This window comes from Monodelphis domestica, chromosome 2 (genome assembly GCF_027887165.1).
Source record: "Monodelphis domestica isolate mMonDom1 chromosome 2, mMonDom1.pri, whole genome shotgun sequence".
In the NCBI taxonomy this organism is placed as follows: Eukaryota; Metazoa; Chordata; class Mammalia; order Didelphimorphia; family Didelphidae; genus Monodelphis; species Monodelphis domestica.
This window is the reverse complement of record NC_077228.1, coordinates 489,030,533-489,050,794: the sequence shown is the minus strand read 5'-3', so window position 1 is coordinate 489,050,794 and position 20,262 is coordinate 489,030,533. Positions and strand designations below refer to the sequence as shown.

Sequence of the window (20,262 nt, the reverse complement as noted above, 5' to 3'; positions counted from 1 at the left end):
CTTTAATCCATCTGGATCTTTTGCCACTGTCTCCTTGTTAGGACATGATTCAAGAGACTTGTGGAGATGATCAATGGCTTCACTTGTAACTTTCCACACAGCCTGAAGGCGATCTTGGGTCATCCGGCCCCCATACAAATGGACTTTGTCTAGGAAAATATTACATAACCTGGTTGGGCAGAGGCTATTAATTCTTTCCTGGTTGAACATATGAGGAGCAGTACAGTATATCGACAGACCTGTTAGTTTTGGAACCAGAAGCCTGGGACTCAAAAGCCTAGAAAGGTGGGGGACTATAGGTATGGAACACTGTATATACTGGCAGACATGAACCTTCTGTTGGTTAGTTTTGCTAAATTGCTTTCCTTTGTTACTAAGTACAGAGTTCTTGTAAGGTCAGTAACGGGAAATGGCATGTGTGATAACAAAAAGCATCTACTAATTTATGATCCTGTGACAAATTTTTTTTAAACATACAATCCTTGTTCTTTTATACTTCTAGAGGTACTAAACACGTGAAAGTGTATGCATGCATACACCTACATGTAAAATTGGAAGATGAAAACTGCTACAAGCACAAAATGCTTCAATGTTTAAAAGTTGGTCTATCTACATTATAATGATGTGAAGAGAAATTAGATCAAATCTAAATAATAAGTTAAATTCCCCAGAGAATGATCTTCATTAATGTGGAGTTCAAAAATAGAAGGGCATCTGGCCTATACCTAAAACATCAATTACAATGGTTAAAAATTCACAACAAAAAAAAATTCACAACAAAAACCGATCTTACCTCCATAGTGCTGGATAGATCTTCCAACAGATGTTTGGTTAGGAACATGCAATTCCAAAGAACCAGGTGGGCGAGAATCCGGAAGTTGTAGTGGTTTGGGTGGCACCATGCAAGGTGCTTCTGTAGTGGTTTTAGAATGGGTTACAAGGTAGATGGTCATAAATATTGCTTTCCTTATTAGTCCCTGCTCAAAAAAAGTAGACGATCATTAAAAGTTTCAGAAAATAGAGAAGCCAAACAATGATATTGGAGTCACAGGAGTTACATATGGGGGAGCCATCACTACTGTTCTAATTAATGACAGGGAAAGCTTCCTGGAGAGAAACTAGATTTTCTAAAATTGCTTAAAAGATAGAAATTGGAGAGCTTACCTTTGGGAAAAGGAGGAAATCCTAAAATTAGTACAGGCTTTAGAAGAAAACTCAGAGGCAAAAGTAGGAGGCCCAAATGAAGAGCATGGCACTTGTCTTGTGTGATAGACCTGAAGCAGCTTTCTGAACCACAGCCAGAGATTTAGCCAGTGCATAATTCATTTTACCTTGGTCTGTACTTGTTACTGTGGTGAGGGACAGTGTATCAAGTGCAGCCTGTAAATCCTGAACTTGCTTGAGGAGCCTCTCACCCTTATCTGGAAGGGCCTGGATGTTCACTGATGCCAGAGTACTCTGAAAAGCAGATTCTGTTAGAATGATGTCCTTCTCTTCTCAGCATTCAATGAGAGAGAATTTAAAATAAAAACACCACAAAATACTGGGCATCCTGAATTTTAGCTGCTGCACACTGGTCTGGAATTTCTCTAACATTTTCCCACTCCAGGAAATCAACAGGCAAAAGGTGAAAAGAGCAGGTATGGACAATCCCCTCAACTATTCCTTTTTTGCATATTATGCTTCAATCTTTTATGCCTTAAAACCCTGGAGTTTTCTATTTGCCCAGAATATGCACTGATTGTGTCAAGCCACTTACTTTTTCTTGCTGGATGCCTCCTAGAGAGTATGTTCTGGGTTTTTATTTCCACTGTAGAATTATCTGAAGTCCTCACACTCTAAAATGCTCTCTAACCTGGCTAACAGTTGGTGCCTAAGTTAAGTATATAAAAATATGCTAAACGCAAATACTTCTAAGAGCCACTCCTAGGAAGGTATTACCTCTAAATTACCTACATTTACTGATTAAAGTTGTTCTGACCACAAACAAACATCATGGTGCACATAGTCACCTTTTTTTGCTTAAGTTGTGCTGCAAGATGCAAATGCTGGACCATGGGGTCTAAAGGCTCCACCTTCTTCAAAGTTTTTATGCATCCTGGGATTGATCTTGGTTCACTTGTCTCAAGTACTTTAAGATTCTCTTTCTGTGTTGAATCCTTTGCCACCTGAACCTGTAGGGAGTTTCCTGGTTTGGAGGAAATAACATTTTCACTGCTTTCATTGATGCCTTTCCTTTCTCCTAGAGCAGCTGATGATACAGATGGTCCATCAACTTCTTTCTGAGGGGGTGCTCTGGGAATCTCTGGTTGCACCAGGCTTTGACTCTTCTGTTTTAATTGTGGGCCAAGATCAGCCTTTCCCTTTGTTTCTTTGGTCTCAAAGTTCTTAGGCTGATCTTTCTGGGCCTTGTTTACAGTGCCCAGACTCACAGCTCCTGGAAGTCTATGCTTAGATTCACTTCTTCCCTGAGGAGCTGATTCATCTGGGAGTAAGGGACTTGTATCTTTTGATTTCTTCTCCTTAAGAGGAATAGACTGTTTCCTCAGGTCTTTCTCATTGGGCAGGTCTTGCTTAACCTGAGAAAAGCTTCTTGGGCATGAAATTTTGGGATCAATTGCTTTCTTCTGAAGTACTGTTCTTTTCTCTTGTTCAGTATCTCTCCTTTCTTGAGCTGCAGCCTGTGATTTCCTTATTTCCACATCCAGTTTCTCTTGCACGCTGGATTCAGGCAAAGATTTCTGCTCCTTGTTTTGTGGCAAAAGCTGATCTTTCTTTTCCTTTACCTTCTTTTCAGCATTCTTTTCTTCATTTTCACCACTGTTTAATTTTTTCCAGAGGGATGGTTCTTGATTCTTGTCCAAAATTTTAAAAGGATTTCTTGAGTGTTTGGAATGCTGGAGCCAATCAGATGAATCATGGGTTTTACTAGCTGTTAATTGTTCTTTAGCACTAGGCGGCTGAAAGAGACCAAAGAATAAAATTCCAGTACAGAATGATAATGATGATAATATATGTGAGTTTGCAAAATGACTCTTAAGCTATGTGACCCTGGGCAAGTCACTTAACACCAAATGCCTAGCCTTTGCTGCTCTTCTACCTTAGAGACAATACTTACTATTGACAGAAGATAAGGATTTTAAAAAGACAGAAGGTAAGGATTTTTAAAAAAATAAAGAAAAGTCTCTCTTAGAAGATATGGAAGGAATAGAAAACATAACCTTATATTCTTTAACTTCATTAGAACAGTGTCTCCAGGAAGCATTCCTCCACCAAGAAAGAATCAAAATTCAAGGGGCTCATTTACAGAGCCATTTACAATGCACTACAAGACCTCCTCATACTAAACTGTTAGGTCTTAGGCTCAGGAAAGTATTAGCCAACTTCCAAAGGATGTTCTGCAGAATCAAAAGTTTAAAAGCTATTATCAAAATGCTAGATAGTAAATGCTTTCTCTTGTCATCATGATGATATCTAATGCTTATCTTTCTTTTTGCTAGACAGAATGTTATGAGCAATCATAATGATCCAAATGTACTCTGGGAAATAGTGTAGTATAGCAGAAAGAAGCCTGAACTGATAATCAGAAGAGCTAGATACAAATCTTGGCTTACTGTCTTACTATAGGCAAATCCTTCAACCTTTTGGAGTTTTAATTTCCCTTGTCTGCAAAATGAGATAAACCTCTTGCCTTAAAAAGCTGTTGAGGGGAAAATACCAAGTAGAGATGAATTTCTCTGACTATCCAGGGGTATATGAATTAGCATTACTCTCATTTCAGTAATCAAATATCAGTTAAGCTCCCTGAGATGTGATTGTGAACAGGCATTTATTTTCACTTTGCTGTATAGGACAGTAGATAGAATATAGGATTTGTGTCAAGAAAACCTGAGTTCCAATCCCCCCTCCATTTAGTATTTGTGTTATCATGGGCAAGTCACTTAATTCCTCTGAACTGCAGTTTCTTCATCTACAAACTGGGAGATTTGTACTATAACTAACCTCACAAGATTGTGAAATTCAAATAAATTAATGTGTATAAAGCACCCTGAAAAACTTAAATACATACGTGAAGGTGTAATGACAATGATGACTAATCAGACTCAAAAAAAAGATGTTCCAATTAGTCTGATCACACTTGTATTTTCTCCAAATAAAAGTGATGCTGACAACTCTCAGAACATAAAAGCTGCATGGAAATTGGTTAAAAAAAAAAAAGGCAGGAAGTCCTAATTTTGACTCTAATTGAAGAGTTCAAAAGACCACTCGGTAAGAGTCAATGGGTACACGATGAAAAAAGTAGAGCAATTCATAATGGGATAAGATGCCACAGTTTAAAGCTGGAAGACCTCAATAGTCTGTGTCTAACCAATACCTAAACAAAAATCTCCATATATCAGAAGGGGTCAGCTGGCTTTTGTTTGAACACCTATAATAAAAAGGAAACCAGTAGGTCCTGGGGTGGTTAATTCCACTTCTGAATAGAACCAGTTGTAACATATAAATTTGCCTCTTTGCAACTTGAACCATTTCTTTAGATTGTATTTAGACAATTAAGTTTAACAAATGTTTGTTTATTAAGCACTAGTTATGTGCAAAGCAAAGTGCTAGACTTCACAGAGACAAAAAGGAAGGTATTTGCCTTCAAGTGGGATAGAGAAGCAAGGAGACTAGAAAGGTAAGTCAGAATCAGATTGTGGGGGGCGGGGGGGTCTTAAAAAAAAGATCAGGCTAAAGAATTTGAATTTTATTTTAGAAATGGGAATCCCCCAAGGATTTTTTATTGTTTTTGTTAGAAATAAAAAACAAACCAGGACAGGACACAGGTCATATGAGTACCTTAGGAAGATGTAAGCAGCAATACAGAGGCTGAACTGGAGAAAGGAAAAGAGTGAAAGCAGGGAGACCAATTATCCAGGCAAGAGGTAATGAGGGTCTGAATTATAAAGGTAGCGATGAGAATAAAGAGAAGGAAGATGTCAGAAAAAATTAGAGGGATAGTGGCAAACTCTGGCAAAATGACTGCTTATAGGGAATAAAAGAAAGGGAGAACTCAAAGATGACTGTAAGATTTGGGGAAGATAGTTGTATGTTCAACATAGATAAGGAAGTCTGGAATTTTGTTGTTTTTTTTTTTAAACCCTTACTTTCCATTTTAGAATCAATACTGTGTATTGGTTCCATAGTGGTAAGGGCTAGGCAATGGGGGGTGGGGGGAGAGTGGTTAAGTGATTTTCCCCATCACATAGCTAAGAAGTGTCTGAGGCAAGATTTGAACCCAGGATCTCCTGTCTCTAAGCCTGGCTCTCTTCTAATGAGACACTAGCTACCCCCAGGTTAGAGGAAAATATGATAAGTCCAGTTTTGGAAAATCTCACTTTGAGCTATTGGGTCAGACAAGCAACTGAAGATACAGGACTAGAATTCAGGGAAATATTAGGGTTATATAAATATATGTATACATATATGTAAATATATACAGAGGGTCATCTGTATAGGGCTCCATCTGAAGTCACGAAAAACTGAGTTCAAATCCGGTCTCAGACACTGTTCTGTGACAGTGGGCAAATTACTTTCTGTTTGCTTCAGTTTCCTCAAGCATAAAACAGGGATAATAGAATCTAAGTTAAGAGAGTTGTTAGGATAAAGTAAAAAAGTACGTAAAACTTAGCAAACCTTTTATCAGTATATAAATGTTAGACTTATTACTATTTTTAAAGCTAGCTAGACGGCTAAGTGTACAGCAATGGACCTGGACTCAGGAAGACTTGAGTTCAACTCTTGCCTCAGACACTGCTATATGACCTCAGACAAGTCCCTTAGCCTCTGTCTACTCCAGTTTCTTAATTTGTAAATGGGGATAATAATAACACCTACTTCTTTGAGCTGTTGTAAGGATAAAAAGAGGTCAAATTTGTAAAATGCTTTGCAAACCTTAAATTATGTAAATGTTATTATTATCATAATTAAAATATCATCATAATTACTAATATTGATATATGAAACCATAGAAGCAGATGAGAGCACTTGGGCAAAGAGTATTAGAAGAAGAAGACAAGGGGGATGAGAGCAGAGCCTTGGAGACCCATGAATGATGATGCCATGAAGTCTAAGCAGTTAGATAAGTAGGGCAATTAAGAGAGGACAGTATCATGAACCTCATGAAATGAAATGAGAGTATTTTAGAAAAAGGGGTGGTCAACAGTGTTAGTGAGATTTTTTTTGAAAAAGATGAAGTCTTGGAAAAGGCCATTGAATTGGGTTTAGCAATTTAGGAATCATTGGCAAGCCATAAGAGAGTAGTTTGAATAGCTAGGACTGGGGCAGAGAAAGGTAAAAGAGAAATAGCATGAAAACTTGAGAAGAGAATGGCCAGGTGATAGTTTAGGATTTTTTTAAAGAATAAGACTTGTACATGTTTATAGACAGTCAGCTAATGAGGAAGAGGAGAGGGGAAAAAACACAAGAGGGAGAAAGAGAGGTTAAGAGGGAGGAAGAGGAGAATGGGAAAGTGGACATAAAGGATAGGGGAAGACCAGGGACATGGGGACTGAGAGGAGCAGAAAGGGAGAGAAATGGAGGAAAAGGGGAGAACAAAGGTGGGAGAGAGATGGAGAGAAAGAAGAAGAGAGAAAGAAGACAAAAAAAGAGATAGATGAGGGAGAGGAGAGAGGAAGCAGAGAGGAGATATAGGAAAATAGTATTAAGTACAAACAAAATCTAAATAATAATTAGAGCAACTTCCAAGGGATTTTAAAAAGGGACAGGAACAAGAGCCCAAGTCAAAGTGTTGGATTTGGCAAAGAGAAAGTCACTAAATCTTCTGAGACTAGAGCAAAGCAGAGAGTGGGTGAGGGCTTAGAGAGGTTTTGAGGCATGAAATAGGAAATCTGAGAAGCTCATGATGTTTGGCTTCTAGTTTTTCTCAGCAAAGCATGGGTTGAGGTCATCTGTTGATCCTGAGGGGAATTGGGGGTGGTCTTAAAAGCTTAAGAAGAAAAATGGTTTAGAATAGTCACCTTAGGGTCAAATCAGATAAATGATTGCCACAAGCAGTAAGGGCCTAGTTGATTAAATTGATGCAAGATTTAACATAGGAAGTCATTGGTTTAAATCAAAACAAACTATTCTTACCTGCCAGGGAATGCTTCCACACCAAGGTTTCCTCTCTGCTTTACTTCGATTACATCGATAGAACAATCTAACAGAACATAAAATACAAAATAAAGAGATGAACGCCCAATGAAAACAATGTATATTTTCTAAACCCAGGCCTAAAGCTATGTTAAGATAAATGTCTGGTTTGTACTCTATAATGTATATATGCTGAATAGTACGGTACTAAGAACAAAAGTGAAGAACATCATCATCATCATCATAATTATAATGGTATGGTAACCAGAGGACATAGAGATATATTTCTTTTGCTCTCTTAAAATTTAACTGAGCATTTATTTAGGCTTTCCTCAAAAATGATCCATTTTTTACTTAATTGAAAGGCAGTTATAAAGACTTGAATCACAGCCAAATAAGAGCTTTTATTTGATATGTTCAATACCTAGGGAGTCAAATTATTTGCATTCAGGAAAAAGTGTCCCAGAGTTAAATTATTTCTGTCTTGCTTGACTGTAACTTCTTTATGCAAATAAGTCAATCAAAGCTACAGAAAATTTTTATTGAATAAAAATTACAAGTGAAATAAAGAAGTCCAAGAAATAGTGAAGAACTTAAGGCTATTTTGTGTCAGCACTCCTTGTTAGTACTATCACTGTTTAAGGGCTGACCAGTACATCTGTGATTTCCTAGACTCCCTAAACTTCCATATTTTCTCATTCTCCTCTGTCCCAGTCACAAGCTTGTAATTTAAACATTTTAGTGCTGTGAAATGCTTTCTCTTCTCTTGGTTTTTGTGACACTCTCTCTTGATTCTCCTCCAAACTATCTAACTTCACTTCCTTCTTTTCTGCTGGGCCATCACTCTTATCACACCTGTTAGCTGTGGATGCATTCCCAAGGCCGTGTCCTAGGCTGCCTTCTCTTCTCTCTCTACACTTTCTCACTTGGTAATATCATTAGGCCTCTTGTGTTTAATTATTATCTTTGTGCTGAAGATGCTCAAATCTAATTATCCAACCCTAGTATCTCTCCTGAGTTCAAGTCTTGCATTCCAAACTGCCTATTGGACAATTTGAAATACATATCCCATACACATCTCAAATTCAACATGTTTAAAAAAGAATTCATTATCTTCTTTTATGAATATCCTTCTTCTTAATTTCTCTCTTTCTGGAGAAGGTACCACCACCCTGCTAGTCTCCCAGTTTTGAAACCATAGTTTAATCATTGATTTTTCACTCTTCCTCACTCCACATAGCCAGCTGACAAATCTTATCTCTACAAGCTCAGGATGTCATTACCTCTCTGCTGGACTATTTCAACAGCCTCCTAATTGATCTCTACTTCAATCTCTACCCTTTCCAATACATCCTTCATACAGCTGCCAAAGTAGTTTTCTTCAGGTGATAAAATATTTGGCATTTATTCATTACTTAGCCCCAATCTTTATTTGCAGGGTTATTACATATTACTACCCTTCCTACACCCAGTGGTATAGTCAGATTAGCCTACCTGCAGTTCCTCACTGCATCTCCTCTGTGCATACCTTCACAGAAAGAATCCCTTATCACACACACAGCATCTACTTTTGCTTAAAAACAAACAAAAAAACTCCAATAAGGGAGGAGTCTACTGCCTTCAGAGACATTTCATTATATTTTCAAAGGAGGCTGAGTAAAAATAGTCAGATACATAGAAGAGGCAGTCAGCCAGTTGATCAGTTAATAAACATTTATAAGTCCCTACTATGTGCCAGGCACTGTGCTGAGAAGCCAGAAGAATCACAAAAATCAAGCAAAAAGAATATCTAGAAGTCTAAAACAACAGTAAAATGTTAAAGAAAATGTTGTTCTCAAAACCATTTAATGGCTTTTTTGGAAATTATCTAAACTAAAGTACAGGGTTGCCCCTAATGTTCTGAAATTACACCATATTAAACCATATTTAAAATATCTCAGTCCTAGTGATATATGGTATATAAATAATCTCCTGATGCCAGATCAGTCAAAGTAATACCATTTTCCTTTGCCCTTAAACCCTTTCCTTTTGGAGGAAAATATTTTACTTCAAGAAATATGGAATGGGGAAGCTAGGTAACATAGTGAATAAAGTACCAGGCCTGGAATCGGGAGGACCTGGGTTCAAATCTGACCTCAGATTTGTGCTAGCTGTTTGATCCTTGGCAAGTCACTTAATCTAAATTGCCTAGCTTTTAGGTGATATGGATGAATATTTACAAAAATATAAATTGCCTAGTCTAAAAGAAGGAAAAACAGAATTCTTAAATAATCCCATATCAGAAAAAGAAATTGAACAGGTCATCAAAGAACTCCCTAAGAAAAAATCACCAGGGCCTGATGGATTCACAAGTGAATGCTATCAAACATTCAAAGAACAGCTAATCCCAATACTATACAAACTATTTGACATAATAAGCAAAGAGGGAGTTCTACCAAATTCCTTTTATGATACAAATATGGTACTGATTCCAAAGCCAAGCAGGTCAAAAACAGAGAAAGAAAACTATAGACCAATCTCCCTAATGAACATAGATGCAAAAATCTTAAATAGAATATTAGCAAAAAGACTCCAGCAAGTCATCACAAGGGTTATTCACTATGATCAGGTGGCATTTATACCAGGAACGCAAGAATGGTTCAATATTAGGGAAACCATCCACATAATTGACCATATCAACAAGCAAACCAACAAAAATCACATGATTATCTCAATAGATATAGAAAAAGCCTTTGACAAAAGACAACACTCATTCCTATTGAAAACACTAGAAAGTACAGGAATAGAAGGTCCTTTCCTAAAAGTAATAAACAGTATTTATCTAAAACCATCAGCTAACATCATCTGCAATGGGGATAAACTAGATGCATTCCCAATAAATTGCCTAGCTTTTGCTGGGCTTCTGTCTTAGAATTGATACTAAGCCAGAAGGTAAGGATTTAAAAGAAAGAGAATATAGGAGTAGCCCACTGTTTGGGGAGAAGGGATGTCAGAAGGGGGAAAGGAAGAAAGAAACTATGTATGTGGAATATTGCATATATTGTGAAACTCGGTTGCTACGTTGGTTGGTTTTACTAATCTGTATTTTTCCTTCTTATTCTTCAATTCAAAAGATGGCTCATTCAATGAGGGAGGCAGAAAGGGAAATAGAAATGAATATGACAGAAAAACAAAAGATATCAATTAAAAAAATTTTAGCACCAATTAAACAACTCAAATTAAGTCTCTAATTTTAGTTCTCTTTGTGAAGTTCTGAAGGCTTACTTAGTGTAGGCAATTAAAACATATTCTTGGGAAATGACTGGTCTGTTGAAGGGCTCATTAGATGCTAGTCAGTAGTACCATCTAGTGCTAAAATACAAGAAATACACCTAAAAGCAATCTAAGAATACTTTTTGCTCTACTCTAGAGAAATGAAAAACTGTCATTTAAACTTTGTTTTCTGCAACTATGAATCTGTTGCAGGATTAATATAATGGCACTGACTGGAATATAAATTTCTTTATCTCTTTTGAGGAAAATTGTGGCATGTCACTTTTGAAAAGAATAAAACTAATTCTTTCTTTTTGGACATTCCTGTCATTTTAAAACATTGCAAAATCTTAAGAAATTTTAAACACACATCAAAAACAATGTATCACAGTACTTTGTTAAATAGGTACAATTCAGTGATTTGCAGACCTCATGGACCTGAATAAATTCAGTCTCTTACAAAGGAACATTTCATCAAATCTTCCTTTATAGCATCAGGAGTAATTATTCCTTTTTCTCCATTTCCACTGTCTCCAAGCTAATTGAGGTTCTCAACATCACATACCTATATTATTGTAGCTGCCTTCTAATGGATCTCCCTAACTCTAGTCTCTCTCGTGCAATCAATCCATTCTATATAATACTGCCTAATTAATATTTTCCAGTTATCATCTTTATCATATCATTCTATGGCTAAAAATCTTTAATGGCTGCTTACCATAACCAACAGAACAAAATCTAACCTAGCATTCAATTCAACAAAATTTATTTTGCATCTATTCTGAGACCTATCTACCAGAGATAAAAAGAAAACATTTTTCAAAAAGAAAGAAAAATTTCCTGCCTTTAAGGAGCTTATATTTTACTAGGGCAGAAGTTCTCAAATTTTCTAGTCTTAGGATTCCTTTATACTCTTAAAAATTATTGAGGATACCAAAGAACTTTTGTTTATGTGGATTAATTTATAAATACTTGCTATATTAGACATTTGAAATAATACATTTAAAAAACATTTACTTATTATTAGTTCATTTTAAAATTACAATGAACTAATTATATTAACATAGGCAACACATTTTAATAAAAATATCTACATTTTCCAAAACCAAAAAATTTAGTGAGAAAAGTAGCATTATTTTACATATTTTTGCAAATATATTTAATGTTGGTTTAGCAGAAGAGAACTGAATTCTCATATATATTTCTAAATTGGATATGTTGAGATTTTTATTTTGGTTGATGCATATGAAGAAAATCTGACCTCACACAGACTTATAGCAGTAGATTTCCCTGGAAAAGGTTAGTATTTTGATAAGCAAATCATATATTATTATCAAAATAGTTTTCATCTCCTTTTCCTAGCCCATTATGAATAGGATATTCCATATTCTGTAATTCATTTAGGAATTAATAAGTGTGTTTCAAGATAGAACCCCTTAGGGCAATGAGGGATCCTAGGGCCACATTTTGAGAAATGCTACCTTAGGGGAATATAAACTAAATTTAAAAGGGAAGGAAGCAGAGGATTCTGAAAGATTAGGAAATGCTTTGTGTAACAGGTGACACCTAGGCTGCATTATGAAGCAAAATAGACATTTTATGAGGCATAGATGAGGAGAGTTGTTGTTGCCTTTCATAATAGAAGAAGACCAAAATAACACCATTATGTTGGGGTCAACATATAGGGTGTATGACTGTGGCTGATTTGACCAATACAAGCTCAGAAGGATCTACTACCCATTGGGCACAAATAATCTACATATGTACATTTTTTTTGTGTTTCTGACTTCCTTAGTAAGTAGATTAGGTTAGATGAAGCAGACAATTTTTAGGGCATGAAATGGCCAGGATATCTATTTGACTAAAGAAGAAAACATGAAGGAATATAGTCTGAAATAAGCCTAGAAAGGTAGTAAGGGGGCCAGATAGTCAAGGGCTTTAAAAGCCAAAAACTAGTTTCATGTTTCTCCTAGAGGTAATAGGGAGTCATTAAAGATTTATGAGAGTAGAATTAACAGTCATACATAGGCTTAATTGTATAGAAGATGGATTGGGGGGAGAAAAGTGTTGTGGGCCATCTCAAAAGTCACTAATGAGCCCTTAATTGCTAAGGCTGGTGGCCTTTTAAAACATTTCTTGTGTTCCTTTACTTCTTCATAGCATGTAGTACTGGTGACCTCCTTCTCCTTATGGAAATTTCTTCTTTTCCCTGGCTTGTATAACATTGCATTCTCAGGTTCTAATGATATCTCTATGACTGCTCCTTCTAAAGCTTCTTCATGAGTATATCATCTTCCCTAAACTCCCATGTGTGAGTAAAGGCTATCATCTATGGCAGAAGTACTTAAACCTGATACACCCAGACATCCATCCAGTTAAGTCTACTGATTTCTTCTTAGATTGTTTTAAATGTATAAAATTATAATGGTCTCTATATACATAAATGTCATATATGTATATATTTTTGAATATACTTATATATATAATATATACTCATAACTATATCTATCTATATGTAAATTACAAAAAAGAGCATCTATATTGAAATAGTTATTAACGTAGAAAAAAAACAAGTTCATGGGCCCCAGGTAAAAAATTCTTGTACTAGGTTCTTTTCTCTTAACTTTCTCCCTTGACTATATCACCCACATGCATGAGTTCGGTTATAACTTCTTGTGTGACTAACTCCCAGATTTCTATATCTAACCCTAAATGTTCCCCTTTTCTTTTTCTTAATTTTAACTACTAATGTAAATTGTATAATCAACGCCCTAAAGCAAAGGTGTCAAAATCTCAAATGCAGCCTGAACCAGATTAAAATGTAATAAATAAAAAAAAATAATACAATACCACATAGATAATATTAATTTGTGGTTTTTAAGTTAAGATATTGCCTCAGGTTTCCATCTTGATACCACTGTCCTAATGCTTTCCAAATTTTCCCTTATGTTATAGCTTTTATTTTCCAAAAATCTTAAGATTTCTTAGAGGTGGGAGTGTGACACCTTCTGGTGCTATGATCAACTATATCAAAATTTGAAATTGGCCAATCAATCACAGTCAGGAGGAAAACATATGCAACAATTAAAAAAATTATTATTCAAAGAATACAAAAGTGTTAGAGTAAAGCAAACATATTACCCATCTGTGTATACGTGTATGCACATACATATGCATATTTAACCACATATAGGTATGAGAATAGCAGACAGAAAGACACAGCCACCCCTTTTGACATACCTGTATTCTTTCTTGTCTTGTGGCTGAAGCAAACCCTGAAGTTCTACCACACAATCTTCATGTAATAAACAATGAGAAACAGGAATGCTGAAGATAGGAAAAGAATAACAGATTTGTCATTTCAGGAGGCAAGGAATCAAGCTGTTGATATCTTTGGTCAAATCCTAAACACAACTTTTCCCAACTATAAGAGGAAAACAAAACTAGCCCATGAGGCCAGGCCTCTAAAAGCATTGCTATGGTCTACACACCAATACAATACTCCTTACTACTGAAGAACTTTACATAAGATTTTTTTTTTAAACCCTTACTTTCTGTCTTGGAGTCAATACTGTGTATTGGCTCCAAGGCAGAAGAGTGGTAAGGGCTAGGCAATGGGGGACAAGTGACTTGCCCAGGGTCACACAGCTAGGAAGTGGCTGAGGTCAGATTTGAACCTAGGACCTCCCGTCTCTAAGCCTGGTTCTCAATCCACTGAGCTACCCAGCTGCCCCCTACATAAGATTTTGCCAGATAAAAATTTACTTTTCTAAGCAAAATAGCTCCTTTTATTGTATTTTATTTATTTTAAAAATTCTTACCTCTCATTTTAGAATCAATTCTATATATTGGTTCTAAGGCAGAAGAGTGGTAAGGGCTGGGCAATGGAGGTTAAATGATTTGCCCAGGATCACACAGAAGTATCTGAGGTCAAATTTGAACCCAGGACCTCTCAGTTTTAGGCCTGGATCTCTGTCCACTGAGCCACCTCATTGCCCCCAGCTCCTTTTATTTTAGCATTTTTTATAGAATCTTTACATTATATAATACATCATTACCTCCTTAAGTAGTGGATAGTAAAAATAATTTCAACTTTTTTGACAACTGAATCATTATACCAATTATTGCATTCTTTTATAATACAGAGGAATTTTTATAATACAGAGGAATCACTGAGACACATAGTTGTTTGCCCTTATATTAAATCACCCCCAAATGCTAGTTCATTGCATCAGCTTTAGTTTTTCTATTTAAAAAAGGTATCAACTCTAACTTCTTGTTGTTACCCGCCTTTATCATTTTATCTTGTTACTTTTTTTTTATTGGTGTGTTCAGTCATTTCTGACTCCTTGTGACCCCTTTTGGGGTTTTCTTGTCAAAGTTACTGGAATGGCTTGATATTTCCTTCTCCAATTCATCTTTTAGATGAAGAAACTAAGACAAATAAGGTGAAGTGACTTGTCCTGGAGGAACAGGACAGAACAGCTAGAGGTTTCTAATATCAGATTTGAATTCATAAAGGTAAGTCTTCATCACTCTAGGCCTAGTGCTCTATCCACTGCACCACCTAGCTTCCTCTTTCTACCTCTTCTCTGCTGTAAATAAGGAAAACCAACAAGTAAGAACATACTTATTAAACACTATACAAGCATTATTGCATATGGGTATATACAGGTAAAAAACTATAAAATCCACCCTCAAGATTCTTAATTTAGGTAGACAAATAATTCTGCTAATTAAATATTTATAAAAATGTTTTGTAAGAAGTCAGGAGATTTGGGGGGAGGGTGGACAAGTGCTATACAAACAGAAGTCAGTCACTGAATAGATACCCCCTTAGCTGGGCCAAAGGGAAGGGAGGGATGGAGCTTTTTCCACAGATGAAGATGGAAGGAGAATAAAGTCCATCTGAAATATCTGAAAATGTGTGCAAATGCCCTGTGGTAGTTGGGAATGATAAGAAATCAAGGACTATTGTTTATTTGGAACCATTAACATATGTAAAGGCATGGAAGGTAGAATTATGTGAAATAGTAAGAGGCCCTGAGGGACCTTCCTCTAAGTGCATGATCTTTGGTGAATCTTATAATAAAAATTTTGACCTTTGTGGCTTGTTACCTGTCCCTGGCTTTGTTTAACACAGTTCAAGTTTGCAGGTAAGCAATGTCCAGATGAGAAAGGCACATTCATTTGTAGAGTAGTACATGTGCAAGATGTATATTCTGTATAGGTGGGAGCAGTTGGCTGTTCCTCCTCTACCAAAGGCCTCTTGCTTTATGCCTGCCCTCTTATATTTATCAGAGAGCCTGAACTGGTTAGAACTGAGCTATGAACCTATGAAAGCTTAGCTTGCAGAGCTTTAAAGGCAGGCCTGAGAGCAAAACCCAAGCTTATGAAGGTGGTACAGCTGCAAAAAAACTTTAAGCCTTTTTGATACTTGAACTTATAAACTTGATACCTTCTTGAATTTGATAGTTAATGTCATCTCTGTTATGTTATAGAGCCACTCCAACTTGTCTTTAATGTAATTTCTCTTCTATCAACTTATTACGGGTCTAGGACAATATTTCCCCCCCAAATTCATTTTTTAAAGGTACAGGTAAAAAGAATCATTAAGTTTTTTCAAGTAACCCAGATTCATTAGTTAAAAAAAAATACAAAGCCAAGCTAAAAGAGTGCATTGAAAGAACAAACTTTCTTACCTGAAACTTAAGCCCAATACTGCATACTATCTGCATAAGAACTGAAACTTTTTTTTACCATCTAAGTTTAGTTAAAAATCAGTAAATAGTAAATAAAGATCAAAATGAGAAAATCAAAACTTATTTTCTTATTCTATGTGTAGTTTGTTCTGGCTGTTAAATTGTAAAACTACTCCAACTGTCAGGAGAATATCCTGCCTTGGATAACATTCTAATGATTTCTTCCTTTTATTATTTTATTAATTTTATTATGACAAGGAAGGTATGAGGCCGGAAGTTTTCTTAGGAGACAGAGGGACTCAACTGAATTAGGACTGTGGGTTAGAAAACTAGTTTCAAACTTATTGCAAGGCCACAAGCAAATTGCTTCATGACTCTGCACCTTCCTTTCCCCAGTTATAATTTCTTATGTATGAAAATGTTCTCAGGAGGATTCTAAGATGAAAATGATATGCCATTGCCATTTTACTGTTGGACTCTGAGGTCAAGAAGACCTAAATTGAGATTCTTCCTCAGAGACTTAATGGCTACATAATCCTGGCCAAGCCATTGAAATCCTCTTTCAGGAAGTCATTGAACTTATCAGCTTCAATTTCCCCATATGTAAAATGGGAATAATAATAGCACTTATCTCCCAGGTTTGTAATCAGTATAAAATGAGGTAAGTATAAAATGCTTAGCCCATAGTAGGTACTATATAAAGGCTAATATTTTAGCAAAGGGTCAGAAGAGGAATTACTCTATTTTTGTCTTTATGTCCCTAGAATTGCACCTTGCGCAGAGTAGACTTTATTTTAAATAGGTTTAATTGAATTGTGGTCTAAATAAGCAACCACTGCTAAGCGGAATGATAGAATTACAAAAGTTTGCTCAAGGAGAGCTCCATAGCTAACTCAAGACAGAGTCGGGACAGTAGCCTGACTCCCAAGTCCAATATTCTTTTTTTTTTTAACCTTTTCTGTTTTAGTAACAACTCTAAGAAGGGGAAGGACTAAGCAAATGGGGTTAAAGGACTTGCCCTAAGTCACAAAGGAAATATTTAAGGCCAAATTTGAATCCAGGTCCTCCCCAACTTCAGGTCTGCCTCTCTCTCACTGTGCCAACTAGCTGGCCCCAATATGCCTTCTTTTTTACCATAATGCTTTCCTTCAAGTCATCCTGGATTTTCTACTCCCACAGATCTCCTCCCATTCCCAGTCAGTTAAAAAGTAATGTGACTTAAAAAGAATGGTAGACTTAGAATCAGAAGCCTCCAATTCAAATCCAACTTTGGACACTGATGCCCCCAAATGTCGAATTAGTTCTCTAAGCCTGTTTTCCTCATCTATAAAAAGAGGATAATTGTGATTGGCTACCTATCTTAAAGGGTTTGGGTAAAAAAAAAAATAGAAAGTGATTCACCAACCTTGAAATCACATAAAAATGTGAGCTATAACTAGCTAACCATCTGTTCCATTTCATTCACAACTAACTAAACCAGTTTTTAACTGGCATCTGTGAACCTATTAGGTTTTTTTGTTGTTGTTCATTTTTTATAACTATTTCAATATAATTGCATGCCTTTTTAATCTTATGGTGGTTTTTTTACATATACAGTGACATACAAATGCTAGTTATTTTTTATTTACCACATGCCAGTCACTGTACTAGGCATCTATAAAGTGGTATAAACTTCTTTGCTCAAGGAATTTACTTTCTATTGGGGAAACGTGTTCACAGATAAGCAAATATGGGCACAGGCTCCATATAAAAGAGACACAAAGTGATAAGAATGGGACCAGGAAGAGAAAATTACAAGGGCAATCAAATAAGCATTTGAGCTGATCCTGAAAGGATGCCTGTATAATTCCTGGTCCATTTGCAAAAGAACAGAGGTAGGAGGTGAAAGGACTTTCTCCTTGGGGACCTACAAGCAGGTCAGCATGGCTGAAGACAAGAGTGAGTGAAATGGAATAAATAGTGGGGATCAGGAGTGTGCCAGCTCAAACTTGAAGCTGCTAAATGTTTAGTGTGAGCATTTCCACTTGGAAATTGGCAAACTATGAACCAGAACTTGATTTATTGTTTTGTTTGCCTAGTCCAGTGTTGGGCAACCTTTTGAGATTGGTGTGTCAAAATTCGCCAAAATAATGAGCATAACTCAGGTGGTGAGTCACTTCAAGAGGAAAAAAAAATCCTTCTCCGCATGTAACCACATGTCATTGAAAATAGCTACACATGTCAGTGACATGTGTCATAGGTTCGACATCATGGGCCTAGACTGAAAGTGATACAGAAAATGTTAATCATGTAGGTTAAATTTTATAGTCTGTGGTTCTCACATGCCACCTCTCATTCTTTTCTTCTTATTTTAAAACCTTTCCTTCTATCTTAGTATCATTTCAAAATCGGAGGAATGGCAATGGGGGTTAAGTGACTTGCCCAGGGTCACACAGCTAGGAAGTGTCTGAGGCCACACTTGAATCCAGGCCCTCCTGACTTTGGGGCCCTGCACTCTATCCATTGAACTACCTACCTTTTTTTTTTTCAATCCTTACTTCCAAGTCTTAGAATCAATACTATCAATACTTATCAATACAATAAGGCAGAAGGCAATGGGGATTATGTGATTTGCCCAGCTGGGAATCTAATTTCATTTCTAACCCTAACTCTAACCCAGAACTTTGCACATGAATAGAGAGAGGAGCAGACAGAGGGGATGGCCCTAAGATTCCACAGCACATTGTAATCACAGGTGTGTGAAACTCCCCTCATCAATGCAGGTCTGCAATATAGCCTTAAAAGTGAACTTGCAGTCAGATTTCTGAGGCAGGACTTGAACCCAAGCCTTTTGGCTTCGGAGCTGGTGCTCTAGAAGCGTAATGTCGGTGTGCTGGGCGGCCGCTCCCCACCCCGCACCCCCAGACCTCCGCTCCCAACCCCGCACCCCCAGACCTCCGCCCCCCACCCCCTAGGACCTACTCGACTGGCCGCACGAAGCCGCACGCCTCCGCCCGACACACGAAGAAGCTCTTGCCCTTATTGGGGCCCTCGCGGACTCCGGTCTTCAGGAAGCAAAGGGTCCCTGAGGGGAGAAGAGGCGACATTGAGGACGCTCCGGGACCGACCCCGTGGAGGCAGCAAACAACCTACCTCCCCTCCCTTCTCTCCTCCCTCCGGGCTCACACACATCCAAGTGCTCCATCCCGTCCCCCTCACCATGCTCCAGACATCGCACCGGCTCCATGGGGCCAGACGAACGACTACAGTTCTCACCCTCCCGCAAAGCCCCGCCCCCCCTCATTACTCCAAGAGTCAATCAGTCGCCACAGCTCGGCGTCTTCCGCCCCTCCGCCCTCTCTGAAGTGCAACCAATCACATAGGAGATGGGGCTCACGAAAGCCAATAAAAATCGCCAGAGGCCTTGACGCATCGGGAATTTAAAACTACAAAATAAACTGATTGGTCAGGGCAAAAAAGCCAGTTCCTGGAGCCTTATTGGCGGAGTTAAAGAACGATGTGGGAGGCAACCAGTAGGAGCAAGTTTCGCTCGTCCGAAAGTCTAATTTCAAGAGCGGGGCTTGCGCAGGAAAAAAGTCATACTACTACTGTGGGGCTGAGAGTGAATCTTAGTGGAGTCTGGTCCCCAGAGAATGTGCACGAGCATGTCTCTGGGTCTGCAGTGAAACACAGGGTTTCTCTGGCTTTGTCTCTCTCTGTCTCTCTCCCTCCCTCCCTCCTTTTCTCTCTCCCTTCCTCTCTCCTCCTTCCATCCCAGAACTAAAGTATTGATTCCAAGGCAGAAGAGTAGGAAGGTCTAGGCAACTGGGGTTCAGTGACTTGCCCAGGATCACACAGCTAGACAATGTCTGATGTCTCCAGTCTCTAGACTGGCAGGGCTCCTTTATTTCAATAGGAGACTCTAGCTAGGTCTAAAGCCTGATAATAATAATAATAATAATAATAATATAATGATAATGATTATCTACCCAGGCTGATTATTCCCTTTCACACATCCTTGGTTTCAGTCAAACTGGCCTGCTCAGTACTCCCCAACAAAGAAAGTCCTTTTATCTCCCACCCCATGCTTTTACCTCTACTGTTCCCCATAACACAAACAATTGGCTATCTTTAAGGATCAACTCAAATACCTCTTACTTCAAGGAAGCATCCCTGACTGCCAGATTCATCTCTC

At 37.5% G+C, this 20,262-nt stretch overlaps 1 protein-coding gene across 1 annotated transcript in view; it reads right to left on the bottom strand.

The window, feature by feature from the left end:
* TTF2 (transcription termination factor 2) overlaps positions 1 to 19,389 on the bottom strand; it is a 58,363-nt gene extending 38,974 nt beyond the window's left edge. Inside the window, exons 1-8 of the mRNA XM_007485262.2 lie at positions 19,287 to 19,389; positions 19,050 to 19,152; positions 13,627 to 13,713; positions 7,135 to 7,201; positions 2,013 to 2,960; positions 1,332 to 1,458; positions 794 to 913; positions 1 to 149 (exon numbers count right to left, since the gene is read on the bottom strand). Coding sequence (XP_007485324.2) covers positions 1 to 149; positions 794 to 913; positions 1,332 to 1,458; positions 2,013 to 2,960; positions 7,135 to 7,201; positions 13,627 to 13,713; positions 19,050 to 19,152; positions 19,287 to 19,371 — 1,686 coding nt within the window. The 5' untranslated portion in view covers positions 19,372 to 19,389. The remainder of the gene's footprint in view (positions 150 to 793; positions 914 to 1,331; positions 1,459 to 2,012; positions 2,961 to 7,134; positions 7,202 to 13,626; positions 13,714 to 19,049; positions 19,153 to 19,286) is intronic.
* Between the last annotated feature and the right edge of the window lie 873 nt (positions 19,390 to 20,262).